General features: G+C 53.0%; 1 protein-coding gene across 3 annotated transcripts in view; it reads left to right on the top strand.

Moving 5' to 3' along the window:
- Positions 1 to 17639, top strand: part of HNRNPUL1 (heterogeneous nuclear ribonucleoprotein U like 1) — a 31465-nt gene that overhangs the window by 4000 nt on the left and 9826 nt on the right. For 2 of the 3 annotated variants that reach the window (XM_040976273.1, XM_040976275.1), the window contains exons 3-10: positions 579 to 735; positions 2279 to 2352; positions 3985 to 4124; positions 8719 to 8818; positions 10483 to 10595; positions 15693 to 15959; positions 16857 to 16979; positions 17090 to 17218. In XM_040976273.1, coding sequence (XP_040832207.1) covers positions 579 to 735; positions 2279 to 2352; positions 3985 to 4124; positions 8719 to 8818; positions 10483 to 10595; positions 15693 to 15959; positions 16857 to 16979; positions 17090 to 17218 — 1103 coding nt within the window. The remainder of the gene's footprint in view (positions 1 to 578; positions 736 to 2278; positions 2353 to 3984; positions 4125 to 8718; positions 8819 to 10482; positions 10596 to 15692; positions 15960 to 16856; positions 16980 to 17089; positions 17219 to 17639) is intronic. The other variant, XM_040976274.1, reaches the window with a different exon arrangement.

The raw sequence follows: 17639 nt of genomic DNA, 5'->3' as shown, positions 1-17639 counted from the left end.
GCTGCTCCCCTTTTAGAAGCAGCAGCATTTGGCCTTCCTTGTCACTTGTGTCTTAGCTTTGGAAGCTGGGGTCCCACAGCTGAGAGCAGACACGGCTAGGGCTGGCTCCCAGCGTTGACTCCTTTCCCTGCCCTGTGACCCCAGCGCCTTTCCTTAGTGAATCCAGTTGATTCTAATTCCATTCTGGTTCACACACCAAGAGAAATCCTGACGTTGCTTGTGGATGGTTTAGACTCTAACAAATGTAGGTTAACCTGCAGATGTGTGTCAGGCTGTGAGCCTGGGGGGATCACTTGGTCCACGGAGAATATCGTCTGTGCCCATTGTCCACAGACTGCCATTGCGTGCAGCCCAGCCCAGGGATCTTCGGAGGCCTCTCCAGATTAACCCCCTGTGTACCAGCCCTGTCCCTTGGGGTGCCCCTTCTGACCCACTCAACAGACTTGTTTCGGTGGAGCCCGGCAAAGCTGGCTGTGCGCAGCCCTTCGCCATTCACAGTCAGGAATTGACCGGTGTCTGCTGGGGTCGAAGGGCCCAGAGTCCCCGCGAGTGCTGACCATGTGCGTTTGTCCTGACAGCAGAAGCAAAGACAGAGATGAAGCAAGAGGGACCCCCAGGCTTCCTCCCGCCAGAAGCTTCTCAGCTCAAACCAGACAGACAGCAGTTCCAGAGTCGCAAGAGGCCTTATGAAGACAACCGGGGACGGGGCTACTTTGAGCACCGAGAGGACCGGAGGTGGGTATTGAGGCCCAAACCACCTGTCTTCTGGCAGGTCTGGGGGTGCGTAGCCCCTTGCCCCCTGGGAACCTCGGTGTTGATGCAGAGTAGCTGAATCAGGTTTACCCTGCATTCACTCGTCCCCCATTCCCCCTTGATGACTAGGTTCAGCTTTCCTCAACTCCTGGTCCTTCCCCCCGTTCCTCTCTTCTTATTAGTAGGTAAATTGGAGCCGCCCTAAGGCTTTCGGGGTAAGAGGCCAGGCCGTGTTTACTGCTCGTGCCAACTTGTGCGATGTCCTGTTCTTCATGCTGCTTGAGTTCAGAGAAGGGTTTCTGTCCAGCCCGGCTGTCTCCTGCCATCCTTTTGCTCAGTCCGGTCGGCAGTTGGTGCTTCTTGTGGTAGCCACCCTTGGACACAAGGGGACCCAGAGGTGATGGAGAGGCTGCAGACAGGCCTCCCCAGAGGGAAGCCCTGCTGCTGGGCTCCAGGCCAGGGTGATGAGCTGCAGGACCCCACAGGGCGCAAGGGCTGAAGCTGAGACATGGAGCTCACCTCACATAGTCTTTTCCTCTGCCTCCCATGTAGCATGGAGGGGGAGTGTGCGCTCTGGTCGTGGGCCCAGGGGACGGGAGCTTCCTTCATGTGCTCTCAGCTCCGCCTGCCGTGGTCTGCTGGCCTGCAGCCAGGGCGGGTGCAACCGCTGGAATAGGGCAGCCCAGTCTGTGCATGTGGTGGGCTGGGGCTATGCTGGCAGGACCCTGGCAGTAGATTCCATCTTGCTGCCCCTCTCCCACGATCCTGTAAAACAAACCAGCCGTGTAAGTCTCTTTTTAGTGCTTTGGTAGGTAGATGATTCTTGTTCATAATTTAGGACACTTGAAAAAGAGACTGAAAAAAAATGGGTCACTGAGTCGTTTTAGATGTAGAGTTCTAAGAAACTTGTTGTGTGGAGAGATTGTAATGCTAGAGTTTGTCTAGGTTCTTAGACATGTGCCTTCCTGGCAGTACCCTTAAGAGTAGCTCTGAGTTCAGTGTGGGGCTGTTGGCATCCTGGAGAGGGCAGGGACCAGAATATTGGATGTGAGGGAAGAATCTTTGGAAAAAGTCACCTGGGGCTCGAGTTGGTGCAGCATACAGCACCAGGATCCTTAGAGCAGCATCTCACATGGCACCAGTTCCAGTCCCGGCTGCTCCTCCATACAGACACACTTGGGAAAGCAGTAGAGAATGGCCCTAGTGCTTGGGCCCTGCACCCACGTGGTAGGCTTAGATGGAGTTGCTGGCTGCCGCCTGGCCTAATCCCAACCCTTGTGGCCATTTGGAGAGGAAACCAATGGATGGAATATGTCTCCATCTTTCCCTCTCCCCCAACTATGCTGAAAGAAAAAAATTAATATTTGAAATAATAAATTAATCTCTTTTTTGAAAACAAAACAAAATTGCTCTCTAAATGATTTTGATGCCCTGTCATTGTCATCATCCTAGAAATTAGCATCCTTGCTGTCACTGCCAGTAGAAGGTTCCAGAGTTGCATTACTAACCTGACTTTGTAACACAGGGGTCGCTCTCCTCAGCCTCCTGCCGAAGAGGACGAAGATGACTTTGATGACACCCTTGTTGCCATCGACACATGTGAGTCCTCAGTGTGCTTCTGATTCTGCCTTCCGGTTGGGGTTGGGTGGCACCTCGTACCATCCAGAGCTTGTGTCAGTGAGGTGTGAGACAGGGCACAGCTCAGGGAACTACTCTCACTTCTGGTGGACCCCAGCGGGTCATTCTTCTGAGCCCCTCTCCAGGGCAGAGCCGCCCTGCCTCCCTGCCTCAGCTTCTCACTGAGGTTCCTCAGAGAATGCGCAAGGGCTGGTCATGTAGCCAGGAAGGGAATCTGAGTGCTGCTGGGGAAACTCAACTCTCGGACTGTCACTTCCCCAGTCTCCATTGGCTGCTCACATCCCCAGGGAAAGCAGTGCAGCCTTGTCTGCGGAGGCACTGACCCGGCCTGGTCTGCCCTGCTCGCTGTGCCCGGTTGACTTTTCTTCCTGCTGCATAACTGGCGTTCATGCTGACTGCATCTAAGTCTTTGGAGGAATGAGAGTGGTGGTCTGTCCATCTCCAGACGTTCCCAGTTAGAACCTGAGTGGTGGAGTCTGGGAAGCTGGACGCCCACAGAAGCCCGGTCAGGGCTAAGAGCAGCACACTCCTCCACGGGGCGGGAGGCCAGCATGTGGGTGCTTGTTTGCGTGGCATCTCTTTATAAATGCTTTCAGGAGGTGTAAAGCTATCACACACACTCTTGCATTGTCTTCTCAAAGACCAGATCTACCTGGGTGAAGTGAATTGCTTCTCAAAGTATTGCGCAGCAGTGGTCTGTGAGGCGGCATCTGGTCTGAGGCCAAGGGACGGGGACTGCCCTGCGGGCGTGAGGGTCAGGAAAGCTTCCTTGGAGAAGGGAGGGTTCGGAGGTACGGGAATGGTGTCCTCTGGCCACAGGAGCAGCCTGTGGGGCTCCTGGTTTATTAGGTGGCAGGTGTGGATCATAATTCTTTTACAACTGTTGGCAACACAGTCTGGCTCCCAAGCTGACAGAGCAAACGTGGGGCCATGGTTGGAGTGGGCGGTGGTAGATATTAACTCTTTTGTCCACATTCCTGACAGGGGCATTTACTCTTGGTTGCCAAGATTCCTCTGAAACCCATCCTGGGGCCCTGCCAGGTCAAGAACCTAGTTCCTGGCGATCACATTCTGACACCACAAGTTAAGCCACAACTTGCAGTGCCTACATCCCGTTTTAGAGTGCTGGTTCAAGTCCCAGCTGCCTGCTTCCATTCCTGCTTCCTGCTAATGTCCCCAGCAAGGCCACAGAGGCTGGTGGCCTTCGTACTTGGGTCGTTGCTGCCCACAAGGGAGACCAGGATGGCTTTCCTAGCTCCTGGCCTCTGCCTTACTCAGACCAGCTAGGGCATAAGCCAGTGGATGGAAGATGTCTCCTTGACATCTGTGTTTCCCTCTCTTCTGGTCTGTTCACCTTTCAGATAAATAAGTAGCTTTTTAAATAACAAGCAAAGCTCAGTTTTTGTAAGGAGCGGTGTAAGCCAGTTTGCTATAGCCAAGACCCTAACGTTCGTAGGAAGAGGTTCCAGGGTGTGCTGGTTCTTCTCCAACCTGCCCCTACATTGTGGTGTTTTATATCTTCCTGGTTAACACACTTGGACGACTTTTCTATCTGAGGGCCTTTGAATCAACTACAGGCTTTTTCTTCCACAGATAACTGCGACCTCCACTTCAAGGTGGCCCGAGATAGGAGTAGTGGTTATCCACTCACAATCGAGGGCTTCGCGTACCTGTGGTCAGGAGCCCGTGCCAGCTACGGGGTCCGCAGGGGCCGTGTGTGCTTTGAGATGAAGGTGAGTGGGAGCCGCACAAGAGAGGGGCAGAGCGGGCCTGTCCGTTGGAGTGACCTGTCAGCAGTCCCCTTGGTCAGAGCCACAACTGGCAAAGGGGTTGAATTGATCACACAGGGTCCAGGCAGACAGGAGTGTGATGAACTCTGGAGAACTATACCATTGCATAATTGGAGCCTGCGTTGAGCTTAGAGTTCAGGACACTCACATCCCACACCCAAGCACCCGACTATGGCATCTGGCTCCTGCCCCATTCCTGCTCATGCTGACCCCGGGAGGCAATGGCAGTGGCTCAAGCAATGGGGCTCTTGCCACCCGCATGTAGAAGTTGGATTGAATTCATGACTCCCAGCCTGGCCAGTCCCAGGTGTTACAGGCCTTTGGGGAGTGAACCAGTGGATGAGAGTGCTCTTCTTAAGTAAATATTGAAAATGCTATGCTCATTTACCAAAAGTTCAGACAGTACCAAAAGGTAGGGTGAAGGAGAGGTGGGTGGTGGTGGAGCCTGGGCTGGCTCCCGGCTCCCTGCTGACACATCCTGGGAGGCAGCTGGCAATGGCCCGCCCATGTGGGAGACCAGGACAGGTCCAGCATTGCCTGTGACAGTCCTTGGAGGAGTGAATCAGCCTTTCAAGTAGTTAGAAACAAATAGTAAACATTCTTAAATATCTGCATAAAAACAAGGCATATTCTGGCAGATACACTTGTACACCCTGTGGACATCTGTGGGATAAACTAACAGAGTCATGCAATTACAGAGTGCATGCATTTATACTTTTTTTTCAATATTTTAATTTTTTTAAATTATGTTTTTGACAATCTTTACATAGTTAATTAGCGTAAAAAGGTTCAAGGGATATAGGAAAGTGGGTAAGACTATTTTTTCCATATTGTTTCCTTCATGTGTAAAGGGGGGTATTAAGGGAGAAGGCCCACCCAATTTCCCACCCTCCCCAGATCCCGCATGTAGGGTATGCTCTGAGGTTCTTGCTCAAGTGGTTTTGATATTGCAACAGTTATGAATCGCTGTCAATCTTGCCACTCCAAGCACTATGAGGTCTTTGAAGAATCCACTGATTGACATAGTCCATCATAGAGTCTCCGTTTGCCCAGTATTTCGCTGCCAAGATATAGCTGAGATGGTTGATTGACCTGTTCTTTTCTTGGTTAGGGTTCCGAGTCCAGCATTTCGATTGGGGAAATCTCCAAAGAAACTTTGTCTGAAGGGTTCTCAGACCAGATTCTTGTATGTGCTAGCATGTACAAGGCCCGACTCAGTCCATCGCCCTGATCAACTGGTGGTTGCAATCGCTGGGTTGATTCTGTTTTCAGCCTCGACTTCCACTGGAACCAATGGGTGTTGCAGTCCAGCCTGGTGTTGCCCAGCACATTCTCGGTCCTCGCATAAACAAGTGGGAGCTGCAGCCTAGTTGGAGCGACCCACAGTAACCCCCACCAGGCCTGCCCCCTACCCTGGTTTGCCAGTATGTGTGGCAGACTAGTTCAGTCTGTCCCACACCCCATTCGACCCCAGCCCCTGTCCTAGTTTTCGTGGTAACCTAAGAGGGAGGAGCCCACTATTTCCCTCCCAGGCCTCTCCCACTCCCAGATTAGGCACTCTCCAGGTAGTTCTGTGGTTTGACTTGGCAGAACTAGCCCCCAGTGCCAGCTTCTGCCAGCTGATGCTGTGGCTAAGCCCCAACATTTCTCACCCACTCTAATTTATGCTAGCACCAGTAGGAATAACCAGCCCAGCCCGGCTTTCCTCTGATCTAGTCCACATGAGGTGCACAGGTGTTGTAACCCTACCTAGTCTGGTCTGCCCCCATCCCAGCTCATGCTCTCCAGCGGGAGTAGCTGTCCAGCAAAGGAACCACCCCTTATTCCCCTGCCGGCTCTGCAACCTCCCTTCCTGGTTCTCATGTGTGCTGATTCGGTGCTGCGGTCACTTCTGGCACAGGCAACCTCACCTTGGCATTCCGTATTGTGCCCTAGTTTTTGTTGCGACTGAACCCGGCTCGACCCACACTGTTCTGGTGCCTGGATTTGCCAGTGGATGATGTGAATAGATTCAGCCTGGTCTTCCTCCGATCTATGCCAAATATATGCCCGTGGGTAACTTTCCATGGCCTGTTCTGGGCTGTTTCCTATCATGTTTCTTGTGCTTACCTGCCGGGTCTGTGTCCTGCCAGAGGAGTTGCCCAGGCTCCTCCATCAGAGCGTCTCCCAGTGCCAGATTTTGCGCATACCAGTGGGTCCATAAGCCAGCCCTACTCAGTTCACCTGCTGTCTTAGCAGGAACAGTGGCTTTTCCTGGCTGGTTTTCAACCCAAACTGGTTCTTGCTGTTGGATGTTTCTGCCCAGCCATGGCTCGTCCATACCCACATAAGGCTCACACATGGCTCAGTAGGGGTTGAGACCTTGCCTAGTCCATCCCACATCTACCCTGGTCCTCCAGGACAGCAGATGGTGTTGGAGTCTGGCCCAGCTTGGTGCATCCAATCCCAGTCCACATTTGTGTCAAGGGAGACTACAGCCATTTCCTGTTCAGAATGCAGCCCCTATTCCAGGTCACACGCCCCTTGGTGGGAACCTCAATCCAGCTAGGGTTGTCCCCTTAGCTCCCCAACCAGGCCTGTTCCCAGCCATAGATCACGCGCATGCCATTGGTTGCTCTGACTCAGCTTGGCTCAGCCCCTCACCTGTCCCGACTTCTGCCTTAGACACTGTGACTTAGTGTTCCTGGCTCATGCATCCCAGTAGGTACAAAAGCCTAGCTCGGCATGACCTGTGCTCCCTCCTGGTCTCTAGTTTCGCTTGTGGGCTAAGGTTTGCTCAGTCTCGCCCGGTCCACCCTGTTGCATTACCAGCTGACACATTAGCCAGCTGTTGGAGCTACTTTGCCCAGCTTGTCCAACCCCCAGGTCCGGACCACATGTTCACCAGTAGGAGCTATGATTCGCCAAGGGAGTTTCCCGAGTTCCTCCACTTGATCCACTCCCAGACCCAGTTCTCATACATGCCATTGGGTTTAGGCCAGGTTCCAGCAAAGTTTGGCCTTCCATTTGGCCTTGTATGAACTGGTAAACGTTGCAGCCTGGCTCACCTCACACCCCATTCAGGATGCACATTCGGGTGCTGCTGCCCTGACCAGTCCAGACTGTTGTCGGTTCCTTTACCTGTGATTGATGGCAGCATCCTTGGTCACACCTAGCTTAGTCCATCACTACCCCATCTCTTGAACTAACCAGTGGGGCTAGAATTTCCACAGGATTTGGCCCACACATCCCACACAGAATCTGCCCCTGGTTATGGTTCTAGTGCTAGGTAATGTAATGGCCCTGCTTAATGTGACCCTTCTCCTGATCCATCATCAAGTCAGGTAACAGGGTGTGATTCTGCTGGACAAGCCCTGAGCCATAGCTTTTGCATGACCGGTATTTGGTGGTCAGCATTGTTCAGTGATTACAAGTTTTTCAAAGGAAGAGTTACTGCCATTGGAGATCTTTACGATTGCTTCACGTCCTAGAAGCATAGTGGGTTCAACCTGGATCTACCTAGGCAGCGATTCAAAGAATCAAAACCCTAGAGCTCCCCGGCCGGGCGGCCAGCAGGCAAAGCCTGGCACCAAATGGCGCACTGGCCCGGGGACAGCTCACCACATGCACATGGTGGCTGTCATCTGGGAGCCAGGCGTGAGACGCCCCGTCCTGTGACCCACCGCATTTATACTTTTTTAAGATTTATTTTTATTGGACAGTCAGATATACAGAGAGGACAGAGGAAGATCTTCCATCCAGTGGTTCACTCTCCAAGTGACTGCAACGGTTGGAGCTGAAACAATCCATAGTCAGGAGTTTCTTCTGGGTCTCCCACATGGGTACAGGTCCCAATGCTTTGGGCTGTCCTTGATTGCTTTCTGAGGCCCCAGGCAGGGAGCTGGATGGAAAATGGAGCAGCCAGGATTAGAACCAGTGTCCATACGGATCCCTGCACATGCGAGGCAAGGACTTTAGCCACTAGGCTATTGCGCTGGGCCCTAGAAAAAGATCTCTTACCCACTGGTTCACTCCACAAATGGCTACAGTGGTCAGAGCTGAGCCAATCCGAAGCCAGGAGCCAGAAGCTTCTTCCAGGTTTCCCACACGGATACAGGGTCCCCTGGCTTTGGGTTATCTTCCTTGCTGTCCCAGGCCACAAGCAGGGAGCTGGATGGGAAGTGAAACAGCTGGGATACAAACTGGTGCCCATATGAGATCCTTACACATGCAAGGTGAAGGTTGAGGTACTAGAGTTAGCACACTGGGCCCTCTTTTACACCTTGGAAGTTCCCGCCAGCTTGCCCTCCAGAGAGGCTGCACCGGTTTCTTCTCCCTCAGCAGATGTTACAGCTGAAAACTAACTGTTGGAAACACTCTGCAGCCCTGCATTTCCCGCCCCTGTGGAGGACACAGAGGGGGAGGCTTCCTGGAGCTGCCCACTCGCTCTTTCCCAGCTACTAGAGCTGTCGCTGTCTGCCAGGGCCTCTGCTCTGTGTGGCCCCAGGGCCTGCAGCCTGCAGGGACAGCCCCCAGTCCACCTGTCCTCTCTCCCCAGATCAACGAGGAAATCTCCGTCAAGCACCTTCCATCCACAGAGCCCGACCCCCATGTGGTTCGCATCGGCTGGTCCCTGGATTCCTGCAGCACCCAGCTAGGTAAGGGAAGGTCTGCTGGGCAGTCAGAGCCGAGCAATCGCCCTGCCGGCCTCCTAGACGCCTCTTCCCAATAGTGGACTCTGAACAGAGACACCCTGGGGTTAGTGCACACTGCTGCCTGCTGGTCTTCAGGCACACGAGAGTCCGCGGGAGGGACCACAGTCATGGGACAACTTTTCTACAAAGAATTATCTGAATTAACTTCTTGAAAAATTGTTTTCCTTTATAATTGATCAGTTGTCTCCTGCCTTCAAACCTTGCTAAGGGTCGATCTGCGGTTCTGCTAAGTTCCATTTGGATTTTCTGTCCAGAGCCTAGCCTGTAATAATAGGAAGCAGACACCAGCAGGGCCAGTCCTAGTTGTCCATTCGAAGGTTTTGAATTTTCACAGGCCCCCACCCCTCCTTGAGCCTCACCCCCAGTGACTGAAGGTGAGGTGAGGTGGCCGCCGCTGAAGCCTTACACCTTCTGCCCTGGTCGTATCGACATTGTGGCTGTGAAGATAGACCTTACAGAAAGAAAACTGAAAATCTCCCCTAACCCTATTAGAAATATGACAATGTTAATGTTTGTATCTGTACGCCTCTGAAAGTTTGTTTAGTTTCTTTGTACATGTTGAAACTAAGTCATGTACTGAATACTGTTACTGTTGCGTATCCTGATTTTTAAGCAAGTATGGCTTGTTTTGGCCACTGCAAAGTTTTCCGCTTTATAAGTGTGTTATTGAACAAGTCTCAGTTGTGTAACTCATATAGATTAATGACAAACTTTTCTGTGACACTGGCGCCATTGTCTGATGATTGGGCTAGTTTAGGGTAATCCTTCACAGTGCATATTTAGGTCTAGCAGCATGTACTGGGCTGGCTCATTTCAAGTGTGCACGGTGTGCTGTAGTCAGGGTCACGGGGGCTCTGCTTTCCTTCGTCTCGGCTTTGAGATGTGAGTGGCAGGTGGTGGAACCTGCCCAGAGAGGTCAGCCAGGATGCCCTTGGTCCTATAGGGGTTGTGCTGGAGGCATGGTGTGGGCAGGCTTGGTTGGGAGTTGGGGCTCACTGTGCAGGGTTGTAGTGCAGCACACAGCCTCCTCTTCCCCCGTTCCCCTCTGCTCTTGGCTTTCTAGATTTGCCCTTTCTGGGTAGAGCAGTGGTGTTCAGCTTCCGTTTGCAGACCTGACACCTCAGCCCAGGACTCTCTGGAGTCCTGCACAGTAAAGAGCTTCTGACCAGTTGTCCCAAAAACAATTAGCAATAAAGGGAGGGAGGGCATTTTTTCTCTTAAAAATATGTGTCGAGGTAATGCCATTGCGTAGCAGTTTAAGCCTCTGCCTGTGGTGCTGGCTTCCCATATGGGCACTGGTACCAGTCCCTGCTAATATTCCTGGGAAAGCAGTGGGGAATGGCCCATGTCCTTGGTCCCTTGCACCAATGTGGGAGACCCATGAGAAACTCCAGGCTCCTGGCTCTTAAGTTCATACTGTTCTAGTTCTGACTGATGTGGCCATTTGGAGAGTGAACCAGTGGATGGAAGATCTTTTTCTCTGTCTTTCCTCTGTCTCAAACTCTGCCTTTCAAATCAAAATAAGTAAGTCTTAAAAAGATGTACCAACCAAGGCAGCTGCTGGGACCCGTGTGGCCTAACCTGCTTCCGCTTGTCTCTTGTGCCAGGCGAAGAGCCTTTCTCCTACGGCTATGGCGGCACAGGGAAGAAGTCCACCAACAGTCGGTTTGAAAACTACGGGGACAAGTTTGCAGAGAACGATGTGATTGGCTGCTTTGCGGTGAGTGCGCACTCGGGAACGCCGTGTTGGTGCCTGTTCCTCCCCATGCTGCTTTGTCGTGGACGCCTCCCCTTCCGCAGGGAAGCCTGCCCTCTCCCTCTGGGCTTTGTGAAGGCTGCCGGGAACACGTGCACCCTTAAGTGGTCTGGCAGCTCCGTGGGCACAGCCTTGCTGCTTTGCTAGAAAGCAGTCAGTTTGCTAAATCAGGAGTATTTGATCTCTTTGACTAGGAAGTAGCCTGCCTACTCTTTATTTTTATTTTGAGATTTAATTTATTTGAAAGGCGAAGTTACAGGGTCAGGGGAGACATAGAAATCTTCCATCTGCTGGTTCACCCTCCAAATGGCCCAGATGGCCAGGGCCCAGACAGGCTGACAGCAGGAGTCGGGGGCTTTATCTGGGTGTCCCACCTGATGCAGCAGCCCAAACACTTGAGCCATCTTGTGCTGCTCTCCCAGCTGCATGAGTACGGTGCTGGATGAAAATTGGAGCAGCCAGAACTTGAGCCAGTACCCATGCATGATGCCAGTGTCACAGTTGGCAGCTTGACCCACACAGCCATGGCACCAGCCCCAGCCTACCTGCTCTTGAAGGCAGTGGTATTGGTCTTGCCCCACATTGGCATCATCTTATTTCAGACCCTTTCTTCCAAAGTTGGCATTGCTTAAGCCAGGCTGCTTGCAGTGCAGCTGCCTGCTGTGGGAATAGAGCGGAGGCAAAGCTGCTGGAGAGCTGGGCAGTGGGACCTCAGACTTGAGTGTGGAACCAGGGTCATCTGTGAAAGGCATTTAGAATGGTGAGTGCTGGAGTAGAGGCTGCCTAGTGAGCGCTCCTCACACACCGAGCATGCGGAGAGGGGAGCGGTGTGCCCGGAGCCCCGAGGAAGCGCCTGTTGGTCCGTCTCCCTCCGCCACCACTGAGTGCGCTGCTCACTTGGTTCCTTTTTTTTTTTTTCTCCTTTGGCTTTGAAATAATTTCAGACTTTATAGGAATACATAGGAGTAAAGAATGCTCAGGCCTAATCAAGATTCTAATAACATTGGCCGCATTTGCGGTATAATTTTTACTGGTATATTATAGATATAATTTCTGACCTGTGTGAGAGTAGGTTACTTATGTTGTATTTTTTTTTCTTCTTGTAACAATTTTATTTATTTGAAAGAGTGAGAGCGAGGATGAAGATCTTCAGTCAGGCGCATACTTTGCTAAGTGGCTTACAATGGCCAGGGCTGTTCTTTATTCCTCAGTATGCGGCCCGTGTTTCTGAAGCGCACAGCCACCAAGTTTATCACGGGTGTCATGCTGGTGTCTGTCCTCTAACTCACCTTTCGATTCTGTCCTTGTCCTGTGCTCCATCTGAGACAGTGTCTTAGCTCTCCTGTGTATTTCCTGAGGTTTCTTTCTTTCTTTTTTTTTTTAATAGACAAAAATTAACTGTGTTTATGCTCTACAAGCTTCTGACCTTGTTGTTTTTTCCCACTTAGCTGTAAATCTTAGCCCTCATTCGCTGTTGACACAACCAGTAGAGATTTAGCTCGATTTAAAGGCGGTTTTGACTGATGAGTTCGCCTGGTCTTTACCGCCATGCGGGGTGTACAGAGGTGTACAGTGTGAAGTCCTCGGTCCTCCTGTGCCCTGCCCTGCGTGTGAGCTGCTGGTACTCATGATGGCTTGATCCAAATACAGGAAATGTGACCACGACTTTTCTCCTTTCGCTCATGCTTTCCTCTTGTTATTCATTTCTTTGAATGGCAGAGTTGGCCAGAAGGGGGAAAGGAAGTGCTTTGTCCAGGTTTCCATGCGGGTGGCAAGGGTGTAAGCACCTGGCCGTCCTCTGCTGCCCTCCCAGATGCGTTAGCAGGGAGCTGGGTCAGCATGGAGCAGCCAGGATGCAGAGTGCCGCCCTATAGGTGATGGGTTGCTGGCATCACAAGGTGCCTTTAGCTGCTGTGCCACAGTGCTTTCCCTGCATTTGCTTCTTTCATGCATGTTACTCTGCTGCCCTCCCCATAAGATGTGTTTCTTTAACATGTTTTTCCAGCCCTGCCTAGAGGGCTGCCCGCTTTGCTGTGCTGCCTGCCTTTGGCTTTTCGTCTTGCTCCTGCGAGACAATCTCTTCATGATTTTGAGGTTCCAGGTACAATTTCCCTTCATTGAAAGAATGCCACCAGGGCCCGGTGCAATAGCCTAGCAGCTAAAGTCTTTGCCTTGAATGCTCTGGGATCCCATATGGGCGCTGGTTCTAATCCTGGCAGCTCCACTTCCCATTCAGTTCCCAGCTTGTGGCCTGGGAAAGCAGTCAAGGACGGCTCGAGGCTTTGGGACCCTGCACCCGTGTGGGAGACCTGGAAGAGCTCCTGGCTCCTGGCTTCGGATCGGCACAGCACCGGTTATTGCGGCTACTTGGGGAGTGAACCATTGGACGTAAAATCTTCCTCTCTGTCTCTCCTCCTCTCTGTAATCTGCCTTTCCAATAAAAATAAATCTTTTCTTTTCTTTTTTCTTTTCTTTTTTTTTTTTTTTTAAAGAAAGACTACCACCAGTCCAGGGGATGTGCTGGGAAGTGGAATGAGCGGCCTGAGAGAACCAGAAGGTGTAGATTGTTGTCATATCTGGGGTTCTCAGGACACAGCGCAGCCTGGCCGTGGAGAGGGTATCAGGATAGCCCTCCGCTCTCTGAAGAGCAGGGCTGCTCGGAGCTCTAGGATCGGCTGCAGGAAGGGCATCGCAGTAGCAAAGCAGATTACGCTTCCTTTAGAGTGTGGGCCCCTTGGCTTAGCACAGTGACTCAACAGGATAATCTTCCATCTTTAAGTGTTGGCGTCCCATATGAGCACCCGTTCATTTCCTGGCTGCTTCACTTCTGGTTCAACTCCCTGCTAGTTTGTGGTTTTGGATCACATCAGCTCCAGCTGTTGTGGTTGTGTAGGGAGTGAACCAGTGGATGAAAGATCTTTCTGTCTCTCTGTAAATCTGCCTTTCCAATAAAAATAAATAATCTTTTAAAAAGTTTTTGGGCCCGGCACGGTGGCACAGTGGTTAAGGTCTTCGCTTGCACGCCCGGGATCCCATATGGGCACCAGTTCTAATCCCGGCAACCCCGCTTCCCATCCAGCTCTCTGCTTGCGGCCCCGGAAAGCAGTAGAGGATGGCCCAAAGCTTTGGGACCCTGCACCCGCGTGGGAGACCTGGAAGAGGCTCCTGGCTTTGGATCGGCATAGCATTGGCCATTGCGCTCACTTGGGGAGTGAATCATCGGACGGAAGATCTTCCTCTCTGTCTCTCCTCTCTGTATATCCGCCTTTCCAATAAAAATAAAATAAATCTTTAAAAAAATAATAAATAAAAAGTTTTTAAAAGAGTGTGGGCCTTTCCCAGACCCTTTTTTTCCTTTTTTAGATTTTATGTATTTGAAAGGTAGAATTATAGGTGTAGGGGGTAGATCCCCCATCCACTGGTTCACTCCCCAAATGTCTGCAACTCCCAGAGCTGGGCTGATCCGAAGCCAGGAGCTTCTTCCAGGTCTCCCACATGGGTGCAGGGGCCCAAGGCTTTGGGCCACCCTCTGCTGCGTTCTCAGGCTGTAAACAGGAAGCTGGGTCAGAAGTGGAGCAACTGAGACTCCAACTGGTGCCCATATGGAATGCTGGCGTGGCAGACAGAGACCTAACCTGCTATCCCTTGGCACCAGTACCCCCCGATGTGGTCTTTCTGACCAGGTACTCCTTTGTTCATAAGTGATGGGTGAGTGCGGCTGTTGTGGCCCACTGGGTTAAGCCACAGCTTGGGAGTTCCAGATTCTGTGTCAGAGTGCTCGTTCAAGTCTTGACCACTCCATTTGGAACCCCTGCTAATGCACCTGGGAAAGTGTGGTGAATGTCTCAACTATTTGGGCCCCTGTTGCCCATGAGACAGACCTGGGTGGCGTTCCTGGTCCGACATTAGCCTGGCCAGCCCCCAGCTTGCGCTCTCTCTTGCTGTCTCTGTCTTGCTGTCTGTCTTTCTGTCATGGGTCTCTGCTTTCCATTAGTCTCAAGTCCAAACTCCAGAGGTATCTTAGCCCCTCTTGGCTGAATGGGGAGCCTGGTCCTCCCTCTCTCTCCGCCCCAGCCGCCAGCACCTGGCCTCGTGCTAGTGACTGACGGCTCACATGCGTTGTGTGCTTGCTCACGGTGTGTCACCTCTTCTAACTGTTTTTGGCACACGGAAGACAGGTGAGCGGGTATGAGCCCTCGGGGATCCCGCCTTTTCCCATGTGAGCATTAGCTCGCCACAGGAACACCCCTCTTTGTACACCGGTTTCAGTCATAGGGATTGAATCTTGGGGAACTCAGAACATTTTCTACCTAAGATGGTAGGAAGCTTTACCTTTCTCTCTTGGAATGCACCATTGGTGAGGGCCACGCTCCAGAGCACTAACCGCCAGGCTTCAGCCACTCAAGGCAGCGTGGTAGCTGAGAGGTGGTGAGGCTGCCCTTGGGGGCTCCCCCATCTGCACCTGGCCTTCCCCCCCGTGCTCTTTGTCTCGGCTGTCTGGCCCCATGTCTTCTCAACACCAGGCTTCCGTGCACACTGTGGAATGCTTTGCTGCTCCCAAGCTTGGTGGGTATCCACACAGGCCCCCTCCTCAGAGAACCATGGCACTTATGTATTATGAGAAAGAGCATCCTTGGCCAGTTCCCCACTGACCCCTGGGCGCCCTCCAGTAACGTGTGTTGAACAAGCAAGGGTATGTAGGGTTGGGCATCGCCTTCAGAGGCCCTGTCCCAGCTCCCCGTGTCCGTAGCCTCATGGACTGTGCTTGCCAGTGGTGAGGCCTTTCTTCTCATCTTTGTCCTGGCATGAGACTCCTCCATGGAGCTTCTCAGAATCCACTGCTTCTCACCCACCAGCTCCCAGGTTTGGGCAGGAGTACGTTGGGCTGCACGTTCTCTGGCCTCCTGCTGGGGGCTGTACAGGTCGCCTGAATGCGGAGGGGGCAGGATGCCAGCCAGTCTGCAAGGCAGCTGGATTCCCTCCCTGATTTAGCCCTCCCCCACCTGCGGCCCCCGGGCCTTGAGCTCAGGGTCGGCAACAGATGTGCCTCCTGTGTTCTAGGACTTCGAGTGTGGAAATGATGTGGAGCTTTCCTTCACCAAAAATGGGAAGTGGATGGGCATTGCCTTCCGAATCCAGAAGGAGGCCCTGGCGGGTCAGGCCCTCTACCCTCATGTCCTGGTGAAAAATTGTGCCGTGGAGTTCAACTTTGGGCAGAGGGCAGAACCCTACTGTTCGGTCCTCCCAGGATTCACATTCATCCAGCACCTTCCCCTCGGCGAGCGGATCCGTGGCACCGTCGGACCAAAGAGCAAGGCAGAGTGTGAGGTGAGCGCACGTCTGGTGGCCGCCTCCCCAGCCACCTGCTGCTGAGCCTGGAGAGGGTGGCGGGCCCTCGTGAGCAGCTGCTCCAGCGGGGGCCGGGGCGTTGGTGGGGCTGAGGTCATGCCCCTGACTGAGTCTTAGGAAGGAGACCACTCACGGTAGAAAGGCCAGCAGGCACTTCCTGGTGGGTGCAAGCCTGGGGGTCTTGGTGCGATTTCCTCATGTATGTGAGTGGTGTTTATTCTAGAAACATAAGAACTACCCCAAAATAGTCACAGTTCCCAGAATTCCACCTCCTGCAAGGCAGTTTACTTGCGGAATTTTGGTGGTTTTGATGTGCTGAGTGCCCATTTTCGGCACTTGGAGGACAGGTGAGCAGGTATGAGTCCTTGGGGATCCCTGCTTTTTCCATGTGAACCTTAGCTCACCACAGGAACACCCCTCTTTGTAGAGCAGTTTTAAGGCCTCCTAAACTGACATTTGGTTGCCCCTAGCGTTTGCTCTTTCCCGGCACAGTGCTAGCTGCGGCTCCTCCATGTGCGTGCTGCTCTCTTGATGCTCCCGACCGCAGGGTCGGTGCACTTGTGCCAGCTCCGAGGGCCAGCCCCCGAGTGCAGTCTCCCTGGGGCTTTGCCCTGTCAGAAGGCACTTTTCCTGCCTCTCCCAAGAGGTCAGTGCTGTCAACAGCAGCTCTTGATTTAGTGCTCACCCCACGCTCGGCCAGGCCTGGGCTAGAGTTGGAGCAGCCTGACTGCTTGAATCCCAACAGCAGCACTGTGAGGGTGACATGGTTGTTGCTTCCTCTTCATGGATGCAGCTGTGGGGTTCAGGGTCTGCCTTGCTTCCAACCAGAGCGGGGCCATGTCCCCATACAGCACCCCTCTCCCTCCTGTGCTGTAGATTCTGATGATGGTGGGCCTCCCTGCTGCCGGCAAGACCACGTGGGCCATCAAGCACGCGGCCTCCAATCCTTCCAAGAAGTACAACATCCTGGGTACCAATGCCATCATGGATAAGATGCGAGTAAGACTGGCTGTAGCCCTTTACCATGCACCCTGCCTCCCATGTGCTCCCCCCACCCCCAGTTCTGCCTTGTGGCTAGGAGCACTCACCCCTCCCCTCCCCTCCCCCAGGTGATGGGCCTGCGCCGGCAGCGGAACTACGCCGGCCGCTGGGACGTGCTGATCCAGCAGGCCACCCAGTGCCTCAACCGCCTCATCCAGATCGCTGCCCGCAAGAAACGCAACTATATCCTAGACCAGGTACTCACTGGTGGGTGGCGGGCGTATTCCTGGGAGAGGGGAGGGAGACTTCCTGGGTGCCTAAAAACTTGGGCCCTTGCTCAGTGCTGTCGAACCCAGTCTGAGGGCACGCAGGCCCTCTGCTCTGGCTCCTCAGCAGCTCCACAGAGCAGCGTTAGGGAGAGCCCTTCCACAGGATGGATGGAGCAGGTGTGGGTCTCTGAGCATGACAGGCTGCGGCTTAAATCTCGCTCTGCCATTTTCTCACTGTGCCCCATGGCAGCCGACTCCATCCCATGACTCAGTCCTTGCTGTGGAGTGGAGGTCCCCGTGCCCCCACATGCTAACAGGGCCTGGTGCTCAGCGGCTGCTGGGGACTGTTACCTCCTTTCTAGGACCGGTGGTTCCCAGCTCCTCGGCAAGTTTTTATGATTGACAGGTA

Source organism: Ochotona curzoniae, unplaced genomic scaffold, assembly GCF_017591425.1.
Source record: "Ochotona curzoniae isolate NIBS_2020 unplaced genomic scaffold, NIBS_Ocur_1.0 contig_2699, whole genome shotgun sequence".
Classification (NCBI taxonomy): domain Eukaryota; kingdom Metazoa; phylum Chordata; class Mammalia; order Lagomorpha; family Ochotonidae; genus Ochotona; species Ochotona curzoniae.
Note: the sequence above shows the minus strand (reverse complement) of the source record. Positions and strands in the feature narration are given on the sequence as shown.